Source organism: Eutrigla gurnardus (genome assembly GCF_963514095.1).
Source record: "Eutrigla gurnardus genome assembly, chromosome: 16".
In the NCBI taxonomy this organism is placed as follows: domain Eukaryota; kingdom Metazoa; phylum Chordata; class Actinopteri; order Perciformes; family Triglidae; genus Eutrigla; species Eutrigla gurnardus.
The window spans coordinates 8,485,488-8,503,152 of record NC_139927.1 but is presented as its reverse complement, the minus strand read 5'-3'; the positions used below and the strand labels follow the sequence as shown (position 1 = coordinate 8,503,152).

The window sequence follows — 17,665 nt, the reverse complement described above, 5'->3', positions numbered from 1 at the left end:
GGGCTGGAGGACAATTTCAGGTAGGTAAACGTGAATGCTTTAACAAACCGTGTCTGTTTGTTCCTTCCCGTCTCTCTGCAACGTTACGTTACACGTAGCTAATGTTCGGAGTTGTTACAGGTTCTGTTGCTAACGTACCGGCTAGCGTTAGCCGCACTACACTAGCTGATAGGCTAGCTAATGTTGTATGGGGGGGCGTAAACGGACGGTGGGAGATGTGATAGTAGGAGCATAAATGTATGTTATTCTAATGTTGAGTTAACGGTTACTCGTTCACTCTGCTTAACTTTAGCGTCAAGACAAACTGACGTTGACCCCCCCCCCCCTCGAAGGAAGCGCCCAACTGTGACGTTAACGTAGTCAGGTAACTGGCTCATTGAACTCGGTAAGCTCACTAGAAACTTCTACGCACAGATTGTATTTCCTACGTGATTGCTACGAGCTAACGCTAATTATTAAGTATAGGGCTTCTCCCGAAACACAGTAGCCATTGCTATTAAGCTAAATATAAGCCAATGGCAAGTGTCGAGGTTCGCAAGAGTTGTTGCTGAGAGTGTAGTTTTGAAGTTCGCATGCACGTTGATGTTCGCGCAAAACATGTCTGCCGGTCTGCAGTTAAGCATTGCACGTCTACTTTTTGAAATAGTATGTAACATAATCAGCTGCTCACAAACCTATTGATGTAGTTGTGATGCCACCAGTTTCGAAATGGAGACTGTAATGGCTGCCAGTATTTTTTAAAGACTGCTGTTTGATGCATGGGTCTCCTGTGGGTCCACCGTTAAACAGAAATGCAGTGTATGACGTAACTGTTATCGACACCAGAGGGAGACAGAGGTCAACGTAAGCTTTAGCGCTTAACGTTGTAATATTTGTTCATTTTCATACACACACAGGACCCCAGGAGAAATAAGGAATATTTATACTTAATCGCTAATTTCAACTAATTATATAAACAACAAATCCATTAAAACTATGGATAGGATTTGATGGAAACGTTACTCTTTTCGTAACTGTAGCTTATTGGGCGGAAGCACATCACGTGACCAGAAGTCACATTCACTCGCATAACGTTCTTCCACAAAAGAGTGCGATGTTATATTTATGTTTGGTATCGTGTAGTCATGTCATGCCAAACTCAGCGTTTTGAATTTGTCAGCATATATTTTTGAAGGTTTTTTCGCTTGTAGAAATGATTGTTTGTTTGTTTGCACCGTGAGTGAGAGTAACTGTGCCGTGGATCATAAAGTTACCGCGGACCAATTGTGGGCATCGCTTCTCGGCCTTTTGGCTAAGATCAAGTGTAGTATCTGTTCTTATCAGTTTAATATCTGATACGTCCCCTACCCGGGGACCATATATTAAATTGATTTTTGGAATAGGGAGATGGAATAGGGGCTTGCTCCGTCCACTCCACGCATCGACCTGGTATTGCAGTACCTCCAGGAACGGTGCACCCCCTAAAACTGTGAAAAGTAATACATATAAACAAACTTTGTGTTGCATGTAGAATTTTAGGTATCTTTCTCGTATTTACAATTATTTGATTAACTCTGCAATCTTAGTTACGTACGTGTCTAGTTGGAAGAAAAATACATTACTTGTACACAACTAAAGTAACATAACACCACTCAGATTTGTTGGCATTTTATCTGCAGAAAATGTACACTTTAATGGGTTTTTTAAGTAGAAATGATGAAAAGACAAACACCTTGGAAAGAAAAAAAACCTTGCAATATTACAGTATGACATTTTGGGCGTGGATGAATCAATATTAAATCAAATGTTTTGAGTGTCTCGGTTTTTCTTAAAAAATGTTTGCACCAACTTACTTGATACATTCACAGGAAGTCCCTCAGATAAGCAAAAAAAACATTTGCAGAGAATTTCTTTTTTATGTGGATGTGACAATATGCATCATGCACATATAATGTATTATTGCAAAATTATTACATGGGATTGTTTTATTTGGTGTTAGTAAACAAGAGGAGTTATACAAGAAGTGATTTTTGGTATGAAAATCGATTCAACAAATATTTTTTGTTGTGAAATGTCAGATGTATGACAGAAATCCAGAGCGACACTGACATGAAATACCACCTCAATGGGAGTTGTTGACAGGTGAAGAGTATTCACAGCAAGAATAAATCCATTCATAAATAACGAGACTTACTATGTGCAGCCCCACTGAAACAGATATTTTTTCAAAATCTTATAATGCTTAGTGGAAGTAATATGTCAACTGGGAATATAAAATATACTGAAACATCGCGAGAACGATGCATCATAAAAAAAGGAAGAAAACACACTCTTCAGCATTGTTTAGGCCATGAGAAAGTCTACGAGAGGTTGAGCTGGTTGTTTCGAGGTATTTTGGCTTAGAGGTCTGAGGATTTGCCGGAGTGTTATCCCAGCAAAAAAAGAAAAGAAAAAGATAGACACGTTGGCCTTTGTGAGTGTTGTTCAAAAAGAACTTGAACACGCTTAACACTCCTTAAAATGTCTGGATATGGCAATAGAAAATATAAAGTGTACAGTTCAGTCCTTCCTCAGTGAAATACATCTGCCCATGTAAGAGGTCCGTTAAAGGGGAACCACAGCCATTTTCAGAGAGTTCATGCTGAAAATCAGCTCATGGTCACAAATGTTGATGCAACTTAACAGATAATTGGGATTCTTAATTCAGGCGGCGTTCCCCTTTTAATCATGATACAGCCCCGAATGATTCTTCCTTAGACGACAGGATGGCAGAGGAGGACACGTTCATGGAGTCACGCCCTCGTCTCCGTTTGTGCAGCATATTTAGGCAAAGTAAGAAACTCGCAACAAAACTGTAAACCAGCAGAAACAACGTGGCTGGGCCGTGTCCTCCTCAACCGGACCCGGAAGGTTGCCTCAGCATTGAAGGGTGCCGGGGGCCCGACCGAACCCCCCGTTGGTCTCTCTGATCTTTTCCTTGTTCTGGGCCTGGACCAGACCAAACACCACTTCTGCCAGTGTCATGCGTCCTCCTGTCCGCGGCCGCAGGCGACCATCTTTTCCGACGTCGGCCCTATTGCTGCGCATGGTGCTGATGAAGTAGGTGCGGACTTTGCCCTGACGCTCGCTCACCTACGACGACAGCGGGGGTCCCAAAGTTAGGTTTCTCAATGACCTTCAAGGTTGTTAATATCATAACATGAATATATATATATATATATGTTTTAAACAATTTGAAATACACGGTAAATGTTACATATCGAAATAAAACAAAAAACGCTACATGGTTAGGTTTAGTAAAAAAACATGGTTTGGCTTGAAATGACTCCGAAATGTCTGTCTTGTGTTAAAGTTTCACCATACTTTTACACATGTTTAAGGGCTAATGACGGTAAATCAACTCACCCCCTTGACAAAGATTTCTCCACGCAGCTCCAGGATGAAACCCCACTCTGCCAGGATCCTGCGGGTGGCCTCGGGGACCTGGATGCGTCCCCTCACACCTGTGCTGTCCATGCGGCTGGCCAGGTTCACCGTCGTCCCCCAGATGTCGTACTGCGGCTTGGTGGCGCCGATCACCCCTGCGACCACGGGCCCGTGGGCGATGCCTGTTTTTCAGACAGATAACGGATGAACATCGGAGCTCCGGATCAACCATCGCACCGTTTCTGTGTGGAGGAGGGGAGCCACCTACCCACACGCAGCTGGAAGTTCTTGGCCGATAACCTGTTTATCTCCTTCAAGGTCTCTTGCATTGCCAGTGCAAACAAAACCAGCTCACTCAGGTGATTCCATTCATCCATAGACCCCTGAGAGAGAGAGATAGAGAGACATAGATATATGGATAGTTAGATACAGAGAGAGAGAGGAGGGGGGGATGTGTTGAAGAAGAAGTCCTACGTGTCTGTCTGGAGCTAAGCCAGAGGCCGCCATGTAGCAGCTCCCAATGGTCTTGATCTTCTCCACGTAGTGGAAATACGTCTCCTCCAACAGCTTTGGGAAATAGAGACACAGAAATCACACGTCAGTTTAATACACAGTAGAATTATGCAGTAGCAATCATCTGCATTATTTATAGTTATCAGCTAACGAGGCGAGTGAAGGGCAGACTTCTTCTCATAAATTATACCACAGATAACAAAAGATGAATTATAATGACATGAGTATATCACCTCATTCCCATTTATATTCTAATTCAATGTAGAAAAAGACAAAAATAATAATAGAAGTCTACTTTCAACTCCCACATTCACCTCATCAAAGCCGGCAATGATCTCATTGAGAAGTCGGAGGCAGTCCACTCCTTCGTGTCTGATCTCTTTCTGCTCAAAGTACTCGTTGAACCCAGCGATGGAGGCAAACATGACGCCGACTTCGTCGTAGGACTGAGAGTAAAGCTCCTGAAATGAAAACACATTCAACCAAAAAACCTTTTTTCATGTGGCAAATCATTTGAGGAAGGAAAAAAAAAAAACACGTGCAAAAAACATGTGCAGGAAGACATTGACAGGTGATGTTTTGTGCACCTCATCATTTTTGCTCCGGTCCAGAAAATGCCGCGCCACGTGCACAGGCAAGATGTTGTGTAATAGACATTCGTTGTGTTCCCGCAATTCCCTCATGTCCTCCACTTCCTGTTGGGCCTGGAGACGCCACAGAAAGTCCAGTCTGGCAGTGGCCTCCCACTGGAAATAATGGATCCAATTATCGTAAGTAAATTATTAATATCACATATATATATATATATATATATATATACTACAAGTAAACAGCAGGATGCTCAACACAGGGAAGCCTGACCAGAGTGTGTAACAGTACCTGCCGTCCATTGTAGAAGACAGCAATGATGAATATGACCATGAGGAGGATGGAGATTCCTTTTCTCTTGACATAGTGAGATCTGCACAGAAAGGAATAATAGAAAATGAAATTATGTCTCACACACACAAACACACACACACACTCCAAAAAACAACAGCCAATGTAATACAGAAACAAACATCCAACAGTATGTGGGTAAAAAAAGAGTCTGAGCTGGCTGTGTGTGTTTTTCGCACCGACCTTTGCAGGGCATCGTGGCGTGTGAGCGTTTGGAAGGCCAGGTGGATGAGGTAGGAGTAGATCGCCACCGACAGTAGCAACACCGCCAGCTTCAGCAGAGAGTTTAGACGCAGGAAAACGGCACAGGTCACCATGGCGATTACGCCGCAAAGTACGAAGAACTGCGGAGACAGAGGAAGCGAAGAAGAAGAGGGAGTATTTGGATGAATTCACTTTCTTGAAGGTAAAAAAAAGAGCTATTAGTTGTTATGTCTGGTTCATTGTACACATTTAAGATGCTGCTGTCTTTACCTCAGGGTGAGCGCAGACGGTGAGTGGACGTGAGGTTGTGTTGGTTCGGTCCATCACATCAGCCTCCCCCATGTCCGTGAGAATGCACCATACCTGCACACAGGCACACGGCACAAAACATACGGATCACATAAAACCTTTGACAACTAACTTTGGGTATATTTATGCATATACACTTAAAGGGGGGTATTCACCGACATTCATGCATTTTTCAAGGTTCAGTTTTATGTGGAAATCTCCCCACATGCTCTGAACGTCAGGCACAAACAGTGCAGCAGCATTACAGCAGGGAAAATAAACATTACCCAACATCCACATGCACATAAGTGTTCTTTAGACTCTCACCATGTCAGTAGAGACCAAGGCAAAGTTGACAAAGATGGCGGTTAGGGTGAGGAGGTTGCGAGCGCTGTTGTTTTCATGCATCCAGCAGCAGAAGTGCTGCAGTGATGAAGGGGTGCACCTGAACTCTTCAGCCAGCGCCAACAGCAGCAGCAGCATGTAGACGAGCAGGAAGGCTGAAAACTGCAGGACGGCCGGGAACAGCCTACAGGGACGCATGAGAGGAAGGAAGTGAGTCAAGTGGTGATAATGTTTAAAAAAAAAGACAGTTCATCCCCAAGTAAAAAAATACATTTTCTAATCTGATTTTCCAACAATCTAGATTGATAAATAGTATGACAGGTAAGAGGACAAATGTGGATTTTTGATCCTGGGGTGAATTGTCCCTTTAATTCAGGGTAGAATTAAGAAACAAGAGGAAGCATGTGATATATACTCCAGAAAGTATTAATTAAATTCTCGATACCACCTGCAGGTGGCACCAAATTCAAAAAAAGATTTTATTCCAACACAGAGGCTTTTAAATCCCACAGTGCAGTACAATTTTAGTCGGTTTAAACCATATTTTTAGTTACCAAATTTGATATTGCTCAGTATGTATAAATATTCTTTTAATGAACAATGTAATTTAGCTTCAATCAACGACTAATCTGAAAACGTGACCGATGACCTTGTTTCATGTACTGTAAGTTTATTTCACCTTGTTGTTATTGTTGGTATATGGGGAAAATATCAATGATCCCCCAAGTAATATTAATGTGAAAATATCATAGACGTTGGAAGATATTACTAGACCATACACATACAAATGAAATGAACTAATGCAAACAGTGTGAGCTTGACTGGACTATGTGGGTGCCCCCCCTACCTGGGAGCAGGAATGAGGGCCTGGGCAGCCATGAGAAAGAGGAGCATGATAAAGGAGCAGACCAGGTTGGAGTTGAACATCTCATCCCTCATTTGGGAGAACTGGTAAAAACCAAAAGAGAGCAAAGAAATATCAACATCGTTTATGGATTTCCTCCTACCGAACGCCTCCTGGACCCGAGTCTATACCTTTTCCTCGATGTGCGTGTCTTTGAACACCAGGGTCAGCGGAGTGATGTGCTCCCTGTGCATTTGGTCGCTGCTTCGAACCTCGATGGCGTGTTGGATGCGTTTGTTGATCTCCTTGGAGGTGGACTGCCATATATTGGGCAGGGAGCCGTTTGTAAAGGAGGCCAGGATCTGCAGGGGGAAAAAAATATTAATCTAGGATGTAGTGCCGACAACAGACGGCTGTTAACGAACACCTACGCTGTTCATGTCGATGGCATTCATGAAGGGCAGCTCCGGGTTCCAGGTCCGATTCATTTTCTGGACTTTGCGGGGCTCGACGTGGCCGACTTTGTTGCTTTCCTTTGGCGGGCAGATGAGGAAAGTGTCGATGTTGTGTTTGAGCAGAAACTCGTTCCTGTCACGGCCGTGACCAGCTTCCGTCTTGTAGGTGCCTTCTAGACAGTCCAGGGTTGCCCTCGAGATGTGGATGCGTCTGCAGGAGAGACAAGAGAAGCAGGGAAACGTATTGGTAATGTGCAAAGGAATTTGATGTGAGGAGAAATTTTCATTCATAATAAAATGGAATAATCTGAGGCAACCCCAGGAAGAGATCAATTGTGTTAAATCAGAGTACTGCTGGACGCCGGCACGAGAAGAGAGCCACTCACCCCGGTATGCCCCCGGCCTCCAGCATGTTGGCGATGCCCACGTCCCAGGACCAGACGTCAAACTGCCATTTCTGCAGGCCCAGCACCCCACACAGGACCGAGCCCGAGTGGATCCCGATCCTCATGTCCATATCAAAGTTCAGCTGCTTCCGCACGTTCCTGGTGTTGTTAAGTGACCATGTGAGACTAATTAGCGAGGGCTATTCTATCACGTAAACATTTCACATTCTTTCACATAAACACACAGCAGTGAAGGAGTGAAGTCATTGTTTCAGTCCACGAGACTGACCGTATGGCGTTGATCATTTCCAGACCCAACTCAACACAGTGGCGGGCGTGGGCTCGCTGTGGCTCCGGGACCCCTGACACACAGTAGTAACAGTCTCCCAGGATCTTTATCCGTAGACAGTGGTGCTCCTGTGAGGATGAATAGTTAAGACACCGGGGGAAAGGAGAAGATAAATGATTGATCGGATAGAAAATAAATATTATATGAAAAAACAAAGAGCTCAAACTCTCACATCTGCCAGTCGGTCAAAGCGTCCGAAGAGTTCGTTGAGGGTTCGGACCAGCTCCTGGGCTGAGAGGTTCATGGACAACAAGGTGAAGCCCTTGATGTCTGCAAAGAGAATGCTGCGAAAGATGAGAGAAAGAAAAGTTGTGAAAAAAGTGGTACGGCAACATCATGCATATTTAAACTGCAATAGAGATTCCCGTCGAGGTGCTTGGTGAGAAATGTACCTGACGTCTTTGTACTGGTGGATGTAGATCTTGTGAAACTCCTGAGGGTTGAGTTCGTCTTCCAAAACGCTCATGTCAGCGATCATCTCCAAGGCAACAAAGCGAGGCAGGATCGACAGCACCAGACGCTCCTGCGTGACAAAAAAAATAATCAACTCGAGTTGATGTTGCTTAACAAGCAGAACGCTTCAGTCCAACCTATAGCACCATGGCAGCGGTCAGTGTACCTGTCTCTGGTTCTCCTGCTCTAGTTTGAGGCGACCCTCGATGCAGCGCCGCGTCTCCAGGAAGACCTGCCTCTGGGCGTGGTCTGTCAGGTAGTGGATGAACAAGCCGGCTGTGTTCATACCCAGGTACAGCAGGGCTTTGGCAAACACCTGCGTCCGACAGAGATTTGGCATTCGTGCCATTAATAACCCATTGCATGTTGGTCAAAGAAGAGGATAAGAAATAAGAAACTTCTTCTTTGAATTAACTTGAGGGATGTCGGAGCGAAATTTGGTCTTGTAGACAATATCTCATGCTGTGGATGGGAGGAATAATTGCAAAAATAAACAAATCTGCTGTTACCATTAATGGATATAAACCATGGCACGTTCTCCAAGATGCTGGTGTGCTCAAATATAGTGTTTGAAATATAAAAAGGCTTGAAAATTGGGAAGTGCACAGAAAGACATGACATCATCAGGCTTAAAATTGCAGGTACCTCCAGTTTATAAAGCAGATACACTGTATGATACACGGTAAACATACGTGACGTAGCTCAGAAGTAGTCGGTCTGCAACCTGCCTCTACCTCTATAAAGCGAAGCTAGTGCATAAGTGCCTTCAACTTGATTCTCAACAGGAATTTCTTTGCATGGAGGAGATCAATGAGAAAATGATCATACTTCTCACTTGAATTGTTACCTTGGTAAACATTGTAAACATTGGTTTATGATCTCAAATAGTCAAATCCAAGTCCTTTTCAATACAGTATGATGTTCTCTTAGTAAATGGTCCCATTTAGAGAGAATAGACGATGAAGCAGCATATGCTTTAGGTTGTGACTACCTTTTGGTAAATTTCTCAACAGGAGGCTTCAAAACCTTCAAACCAATAGGGGATGTTAAGGCGACTTAGCCCACTTCTTATATACAGTTTAGATTGTATAGTATAGTATAGTGTACTATACTTTAATATAGAAATTCTTGGTTTGAAATATCAGAGATGACACTTCTGGGGAGAATGATTCAAACCAGTTTAGTCAGCTAATTGTCTCACCTTTCTCAGAAGCATGACATCATTGTAGGAGCGCACCACCTCCACCAGCAGGTGCAGTACAGAGGTGAGGGAGCCGGCGCACATGGCCCACAGCAGAGGCAACGGCAGCAGCGTGTATGTGGCGAACAACGTGAACAAAACGTACCACGACGGGTCTTTTTCCAGCCCGTACACCAGTCCTCCCAGCACCTGCGTGGTCTGCGAGAACCAGCTGGCGAGGCCGGCGCAGTGAAGCCACCGTGGCGACATGGAGTCTTTGCAGGTCAACACCACGATGCACAGCGCCACCGCCAAGACCATGAAAAGGCCCGTAAGGCAGCCGCGCAGAGTGTCCGTCACCGCCTCGGGGGCCAGTGCCAGGTACAGGACCAGTACGTGCAGCTTGGCCACGGCGTCGATGACGTTAGTGATGGCGAGAGAGTTGCGTCTTTGGTGGGAGTAGTGTTGCTGGTAGAGTTTCTCCAAGTCACGAGACTTGAAGGTGTGCCTCAGGGAGGGTATGTAGACCCCGCGGATAGTGCGGCCCCAGTGCACGAAGAAGTCAGCATCGCTGGCGTATTCGTTGTAAGAGCCACTGACGCTGTTCTTTGTGCTGGTGGAGCCACGGGCCAGAGACGGGTTCACCCTGAACGTGGAGGAGCGGCGTTTCGTGACCCCGCGGGACGCCTTGTCGCGGATTTGTCTGTTGATCTCATCCATGTAGACATCCGTCACAAAGATTTTACTCGCCGGCTCCACACCCACCTGTTGAACACCACAGAAAATCACACGTTTACTCTTCCCGCCCTTTTTTTTGTTGTAAACTCCATACCATTCCTTTAAGTGATGAATAGGTAGCAAAGCTCCAGAAATGGCTTTATGGTAAAAAGCTAAATAATTATGACTATTTAGAAAGTAATTTATGTAGTACACTGTTTATAATCATCACTGAACTTTGCGTTTGGAATTTAGAATTTAGAGACACAAATATTATTTCACTTCCCCTTGGTACCATGCAGATTGTGTTATGTATTTTTATTGGCTCAGATCTTGTGATACATTTATCCGTCTGGCTGATTTTGTCAACACAACTGAAGTGAACAGAATTGAATTCGTGGCTCTGACAGCATTAATTAATTACATTTTGAATAGTATCAAAATTAGAGTGAGAGCAGCAATCACAAAACACTGGACACATACTGCAACTTCAAGTGAGAGAGATTTTCTTGGTTATTTGGGTGAACTGGCTCTATTTTTTCAGGGAAAATAATCTTATTTATCAGTTCATTACTATGTGGGTGGTCTGGACTCATTCTGCAGACTTTTCTTGATACCGTATCTGTTCCCAGTGCTCGTAATCTCGTAGGGGAAAATGTAATGTAAAAATAATCGAAAAGAAAACGGCGCAGACATTTGTTCCATCTGGATGCAACAAATCTACTGATGGCTGTGGGATAATAAACCACCTGGGCACTGAGCTCCTGCTGGTTAATGATGTGTTTCACAGCGTTCTTCCAAAGCATCTTTTTCCGCCGCAGCCCTGGGGACAGGGTCGCGGTCAGGCAGGTCGGCTCACGCAGCTCCATGGGGGAGATCTGTGTCGTCTCAGAGAAGGTCACCATGGTGATGCGTTCAGTTGACCTCATCTGTTGGTCTCCCACCAGGAGGAGGCAGCAGCCTGGAGCAGGAGGAGTGTAATGGTCGGGGGAGAAAAAGAAGTGATGAGGAGTCAGAGTTGCTTTTGTCACATTTTTAAAGGGACATTCCACGGATTTCATAAGTTCAGTTAACTATTCATGTTTAGTACCAATCAGCCTGTGAAAACAACTGGATAACTGAAAGCCTTACAAAGTAGAGGTGAGAAGTTTGAAGAGATTCTCATGAATTTCTTTGGGAAATGTAGGATCCAGTATTTCTGCGTTTCCCAATAATTAATCAATATGAATAATATAATTTCAGCCTGTTTGGCAGATACTAAAATGTTACAATATTTGAAACAGATTTAAAAAAGAACATTTTTCACAGCGTTCCTTTTTGATTCCATTCCAATATTTACCATCGCATCATATCTACATCTTCCATACTGTTGCTTTCTACCTTAGTGTTTACTGATTTTGCTGATTCGTGAGAATAATTGCTATTTTGTCAACGTGAATATACCCAGCAGTTGATTTTCCAGCCTTTGTGGCTCCTGATCCGATCTACCACTCGTGTCCAACAAATGCACCACGTGTTGACAGTGTGTACCAGAAGAAAGGCAGCTTTCCAACACATTATCTAGTGGCCAGATTTAGACCTGAGCTGGTTAATGCAGAGAGTTTAACTCCCTCAGCTCCTTCTGGCTCTAGATGCTGATGTCCCACCCACTAACTGTCCACCGTCAACACAATAAAACACTTCATATTAGAAGAGCTGAAATTGAAATCAGACCCGTCATTACAGCAGAAAAAGTTCACCCTGTGAGTGAATATATGTTGCATTTATATTATTTTTCTTGATCATACGGCAAGCATGAGAGTGAAATATTATACAGACTAACTAATTACATTTGAATACATGCGCTATTTCAATTAAGGCTCCCAGTATGATAAACATAAGAACAAGTAGGATTTCTGGCACAACTCCACCCACTTCACTAGTGCATATTCAGAACTCAAAAAACTCAGCAACACTTTTAGTCAACAGAACATCTTCATTGTCAGACAAACACATTTTAGCTTGTGGCCAAAACTGACCTTTATTGTTTGACATATTGCGCATCCACTCCTCGTGTCCAGCATTCGCCACAGGTTGTATTCATCCAGCTCGTCATAATCCACTTTTTCTGACTCCATCACACAGGAATTGGGAGCAAATCTGAAAATCAAGGCATAATCCATGAAAGGGAAAATTAATCTTAAAAATAGTCCCCACTGTGGAGTGTCCAGAACAGGTGAAGACAAGGGGATGAAGATCCAGCCAGGAAGCGTGGAGCCGTTCTGGCAGTCTTGTACGTCACCACCTCGGCTGTTTTGAAACGGATTCGCCAACTGCGACGAAGCAGAGCTGCAGGAGCGAGGAGTGCAAAGAGGATTAGTGAACCCGCAGCCACTCTCACTGGCCGGCAAAGCTGAGATCACTGGCACCAAGACGACGGAGATAAAGCAATTCTTCCAACCTTTGGCCAAGTCAACCAAATGTGTTTAAAGCAGGGTTGACATTTGACATGTACATTTTCTATGTTTTATTACTTTTCATACAATTGGACCTAAAGGACAAGTTCACTGTTTTTCAATTCAGACCTTATTAAAATGCTGTTTCCCATCAATTATAATAAAGAGAAGAGTTTAACACAACTTCATTATACTCTGTCGCTTAATAAAACAAGTATTATATTTTTTTGGAGATTGAAAGCTATAGGATAATAATAATAATAATAATAATAATAATAATAATAATAATAGGATAATTTAACTTATTTAACATTTTTTAGTTTCCTGTTTCCTGTGACTAAATTCTATCGAAGATGGACATTGTAGATGTAAATGATTGATTGATTGAATTATTTCCAAGTAAATATTCTGAAAACATTGTTTATTGTTGTGTCTAATAATAATAATAATAATAATACATCAGTTTTATAAAGCGCTTTTCCAGATTCTCAAAGACGCTTTACAAAAGTGGCTCAATCAACCAAAAAGAACAGAAAAAAACCTTAAATTTACCTGTTAAAGTTAACAATTGACCTGTTATGATAGCGTTCTTTAGTTCGCTGTTTTGAATGGGACACAATCAACATCAAATCAAATGTCAAATTGTCCTGTTTGACAAGAGAGGGATTTAATTCTCAGGGAGGATCAGAACACCAAGAGAAAATGTCAGGAACAACAAGTACGTTGGAACAGACAAACACACTCCAGCACTGATGATGAAGAACACGGGCTGACAGCATCAGCAGGACTGTAGTCCCTGTGGTTGTAAGCTGGTTAAAGTTTTTGAGACTGGCTTTGCTAATTCTGTCCAGGCCTCTAAGACTGAGCTAATGAATTACCATCTGCCCAACCGTGACTGCGTATCTCAGACCTTTCTTGCTGATTACTGAACATCTCAAAATAGCCGGCGGGTCTAAGACAATTAGTTCTGCCGTACTATCACTGCTACCACACCCTCATAGCTCTCTCACACTTGGCAACACTGCAGTTAAGTAAGCACCTTTGATTACGTTCAATCAGATGTCCCTGTTACTTCAACAATAGGAGTAAATCACTGCAGCTCACTCTGATATAACACAGCCTTTTCTGTTCATTACTGGTGGAAGTTAATGCCGGTGAATGTCGCTCCACTGCACAAGTCGTTTTCCTGCAGTCACTCTATTTTAAGTGCCTCTGAACTTGTGCCCACCCGAGGGAGGAGTTTAGGACGAATAAGTCCCGCTCAGAGCAAAAGCTAATTGGTATTAAGGCCTAACTGCTTTGGCTGTCCACTTATCAGCTGATTCTCACACGAACTCAAGTGAGACCGGCAAAAGAACAGACCATTTGGTCCATGTGCTTGCCAAACATTTCACTTATGCTGAACACAGAGTTCTATTTGCGTCTGTTGGTGTGGTTGTACCGCAGAACGCGCATGTGCGTCGTCAGGCCACAGTTGGACGGTGAGGGCGTGCTAGCTTTGGTTGTGAGTCTCGCAAAGCTCTTGGAAGTGAAAACGTGTACGGGTCAGTTCGGGTCAGAGTGAAACAAAAATGATGACCAGAGCAGAGAATACTTTCAGATTGACAATAAATTTGGACGTTTACACCACACAAAACCTACAACAAACATACGTGAATTTTATTGGAATCCTCAATGGACCACTCCTTCTACCAAGCCGCCTCATCCCCAAAGATGGAGGTGAATGAAAAAGCTATTCTCTTAGTATTTTAATTGGATTTTAACCGAGCCCTTAGCATGTTCAACAATACATATTAATAACAATCATATCACACAGAGACCTTGGCCTTGGGGCACCCAGACCCGTGTGCCCCTGGGCAGGTCCCCATAGGCCCGTTTGGTAGTCCATCCGTGCAACCATCCTGAAATACTGCAGCTTTTATGAGCTTCACATTTTCTGCACAGTTAAATTAAATTATTATGTTCTAGTCTTGCAATAAAATACAATGGCTCCGAGCAGTTACAAGTATATCATGTAATGACACCCCCCCAAAACCCTTTGTTTTGAGCTGTAGCTTAGCTATCATTAGCTCAACATAAGTAAGATGGTATTATCCCATTTAAAAAAGGTTACAAACCAATAGCCATCTAATGGGAGCTGAACAGCTAAGGGGATGGCAAAAGTACAGTCGCATAAAAGACTCTGGGATCTGATGGCTTAGTGGGCGTAACGGAAGTGTGTCAAACTGATCCAGTAAAGGGCCGCTGTGGCTGCAGGTTTTCATTCCAACCAAGCAAGAACACACCTGACTCGACTTATTCACCTACCTGATTTGCCTTCACACCTTGATTGGTTGGATCAGGTGTGTTCTTGCTTGGTTGGAATGAAAACCTGCAGCCACAGCGGCCCTTTACTGGATCAGTTTGACACACCTGGCGTATCGGAAGTGAAAAGCATCAGGACTTCAAAAAAGGGTGCAGATAATGTGACACATGGAACGCCCGAATGGAACTCCAACGTGCTCGATTTGATTTTGACCTCGGGACATCTTGTTGTGTGTTGCAAAAGGAAGTGACACATCATGCACAGCAATTATATTGCCCTGAAATTAAAGTTACATTTAAGGTCACGTCACTATAATCCAAGTGGTTTATGCATGATATTAACAGGAAGTTGCAGACTAATTTGCTCACAACAATCTCCTCTCAGATTCTCCTGACTCACTGCTGTCCCCAACTGGTAGGAAAAAAACAGACTTACAAAAGCAGGATGCCCCATCCACAGATATATCCAGACATACAGGCTACAGAATACTGAATTTAAATGTTTACGATCAATTCTATTACAGCCAGATAGTCGCGCTCAATTGTCTTGGTGATTAACCATTCATTCGTCATTCATTCCTGCATCAGTGGTAAATCAGAAAGGTCTGGAAGGCTGAACTCTGTAACAGTTCTGCATTAATTAGGATATTAGGATGTATGATCTGGATTGGAAAAGCATGTTGTCTATGACCCAAAATCCAAGTGGAGCTTTGCTTTGAAAAGAAAAGTGTCTAACCATGGTGATCCCTCTAAAACAAAACATCTGTGGGGTTTAGGAAACAGGATTCCTATAGAATCTATTGCTATAACAGTTTTGTTCACTATAACAACAATGCTTGTCTTGGAGTTTATTGCCTTGGTGTTCAGTACGCACAATAATCACAAAGACTAAACAATAAGATAAGTACTGCAGTAAGGAACATAAACATACATTAAATTACTATAAATGAAGAAAAAACTGTAATTCAGGTCAGCTCCAAGGCTAATGAGGAGACTCAGTGGCACAGTCTATTATACTTTTATTTTAAAGTCACAACACACTGTATTTCACCCACGCATTTGTATTGATATGCTGTTTATCTTTCCAATATATATCCGCTTAAAAAGTATGGGGTAAGGGAAACAGATCCGGTGCTGCGCGCCTCGACTGCACGTATTCAAACATGATGAAAGTGTCTGGTGGGCTGTCACATATTTACAATTAGCCTGTAGCAGCTGTCTGCTAGAGGGACGGTAACGCCGTGACTAACGCTAAATGTATGGTGTCCTGGCATAGCTGAACTTCGGGCGGGTGCTGGCGTTCACTGTTCTTATGCCACGCATTTTAAGGCTTTTTAACTTCATGGTAAGTCATTCGCGGCGACACTAATTAACGTACAGATGAGCGCAGACAGGGGGTTCTCGTTAAAGCAAGCCGAGCAGGTCGCTAGCTAGCGTTAGCATCATTTTGCTACTGGCATAGGAAGATAATGATTTAGCCTCGTTAGATTTTACAACTACAAGTGTGTGTCTTAACCTTATCGAAATCAAAAGGAAACTAACGAAACCCTTAAGATACCACGAGAGGTCAACATTTGACGTTAGCTGTAAACCCGTGACAGCTAGCATTGCTAACGTTAGTGTTAACTTAATTTTACTGACAACTGTCATGATTTGCGATTTCTTTTGCGGTGTTTAAGATGTTACGTTATACTGCTTGCTGGTGACTGGTCACGTAAACGTGATAACGGGAAAACGTTGATATATTCATACATGTTAAAATGACAACGATATGTATTAGGGTATGGGCTAATTTTGGAATACTTACTCCCACAGGCCAAAGACAATCCTGCGGTTTTCCTGATTTTCGAAGCGCCGGTGGAGACTCGTTTCGCGGCTGAAGCGCTACCCATCTTCCTGCCTCTGTGATCCTGGAAGACCAACGCCGCCTTGTGGCTAGCATCCAACATGACAGGTGGGAAACACAAACTATTAAACACCTGTGAAATGTCTGAAGGCGTGATTATGGTCCTCCAAAAGTGGAATATAGGACACTGCGGAAGAAGTGGGTTTGCTGAGGAAAGAAGTAGTTTGTGAGCTGCCCAGTCAATACGATGGATCTCTGCTGATTTTAAAAGTGTTTGTGAGAGAAGCTTTGCGTCAGTGTTTCGTGTGTGTGTGTGTTTAATGTGTCTGTTCTTGCTGTGTGTGAATTTGCACTGAAATCACTCACCAGATATTTTGCCTGTGCTGTCTTCTGCTGATGGCGACATTCCTTGAACCTCAAGCCCACTGACTGAATGGCTGTCCCACAGTGCCCCTCTCTGCCTGCCTCTCTCCACCCCCCTCTCTCTGTGTCTCCCTGTCTCTCTCACCCAGAGAGAGTCTTTGGGTGGATAGTGAGGTCCATTGTGTTAGTGAGATGTTTATTAATGAGAGAGGCGACCACGGAGAGCAGAGCTGCCGTTGAAGGACTAATCGCTAATCTCTTCGTTAATGCGGTCAATCTACCTATGTGCAAACATAAATGACTAAGAAGCCTCAAGACAGACGCACAACTTGGTGTTCAGCAAGGACTCTGAGTGAATTTGGGAGCTTGTTTCCGGTGTGAAACTTTGCGCAGAAGTTGGAGTTGGCTTTTCTGTTCTGGCTTGACTGAGGGAAAGTGTATGTTGTCGTGTGCATGTTCATTGCAGCCAAACTGGGGAGTTGTGCATGCATGTGAGTAAATATTTGCATTTAGATTTTCTAGCAAGGAATTGTGAATTTGACAGCAGTTGATTTTTTTGTTTTTGAGTATTGATAGGTAGGTTTACTTTAACATTCTAACCAGATAATTAGAGATTTTGTGTCTGTCTCTTGTAGTTTT

The 17,665-nt window shown here is 43.3% G+C and overlaps 2 protein-coding genes and 1 long non-coding RNA gene across 4 annotated transcripts in view; 2 read left to right on the top strand and 1 right to left on the bottom strand.

Annotated features, from left to right (window-relative positions):
* Positions 1-1,871: 1,871 nt before the first annotated feature.
* On the bottom strand, positions 1,872-17,569 carry LOC311027105 (adenylate cyclase type 8). 2 transcript variants are annotated; one of them, XM_084030928.1, is made up of 22 exons: positions 17,030-17,569; positions 12,097-12,217; positions 10,828-11,039; positions 9,383-10,126; positions 8,348-8,497; positions 8,121-8,251; positions 7,901-8,012; positions 7,669-7,796; positions 7,380-7,538; positions 6,970-7,204; positions 6,730-6,900; positions 6,542-6,642; positions 5,677-5,878; positions 5,332-5,424; positions 5,041-5,201; positions 4,798-4,879; positions 4,506-4,664; positions 4,233-4,379; positions 3,880-3,972; positions 3,674-3,788; positions 3,385-3,587; positions 1,872-3,111 (listed from the first exon to the last, which is right to left on the bottom strand). In XM_084030928.1, the coding sequence occupies exons 2-22, from the start codon at positions 12,119-12,121 to the stop codon at positions 2,896-2,898; spliced, it is 3,639 nt and encodes a 1,212-aa protein (XP_083887054.1). In that variant the 5' UTR covers positions 12,122-12,217; positions 17,030-17,569; the 3' UTR covers positions 1,872-2,895. The 2 variants fall into 2 exon arrangements, with proteins under 2 accessions (XP_083887054.1, XP_083887053.1); XM_084030927.1 differs by lacking the exon at positions 17,030-17,569 and adding an exon at positions 16,625-16,741.
* On the top strand, positions 4,553-12,308 carry LOC311027108. The gene is made up of 3 exons (XR_014598564.1): positions 4,553-4,688; positions 5,049-5,263; positions 12,203-12,308. It is a non-coding gene; the product is annotated as an uncharacterized lncRNA (long non-coding RNA).
* Positions 16,635-17,665, top strand: part of LOC311027107 (protein EFR3 homolog B) — a 31,215-nt gene continuing 30,184 nt past the window's right edge. The window contains exon 1 of the mRNA XM_084030932.1: positions 16,635-16,771. Within this exon, the coding sequence (XP_083887058.1) occupies positions 16,765-16,771 (7 nt within the window). The 5' untranslated portion in view covers positions 16,635-16,764. The remainder of the gene's footprint in view (positions 16,772-17,665) is intronic.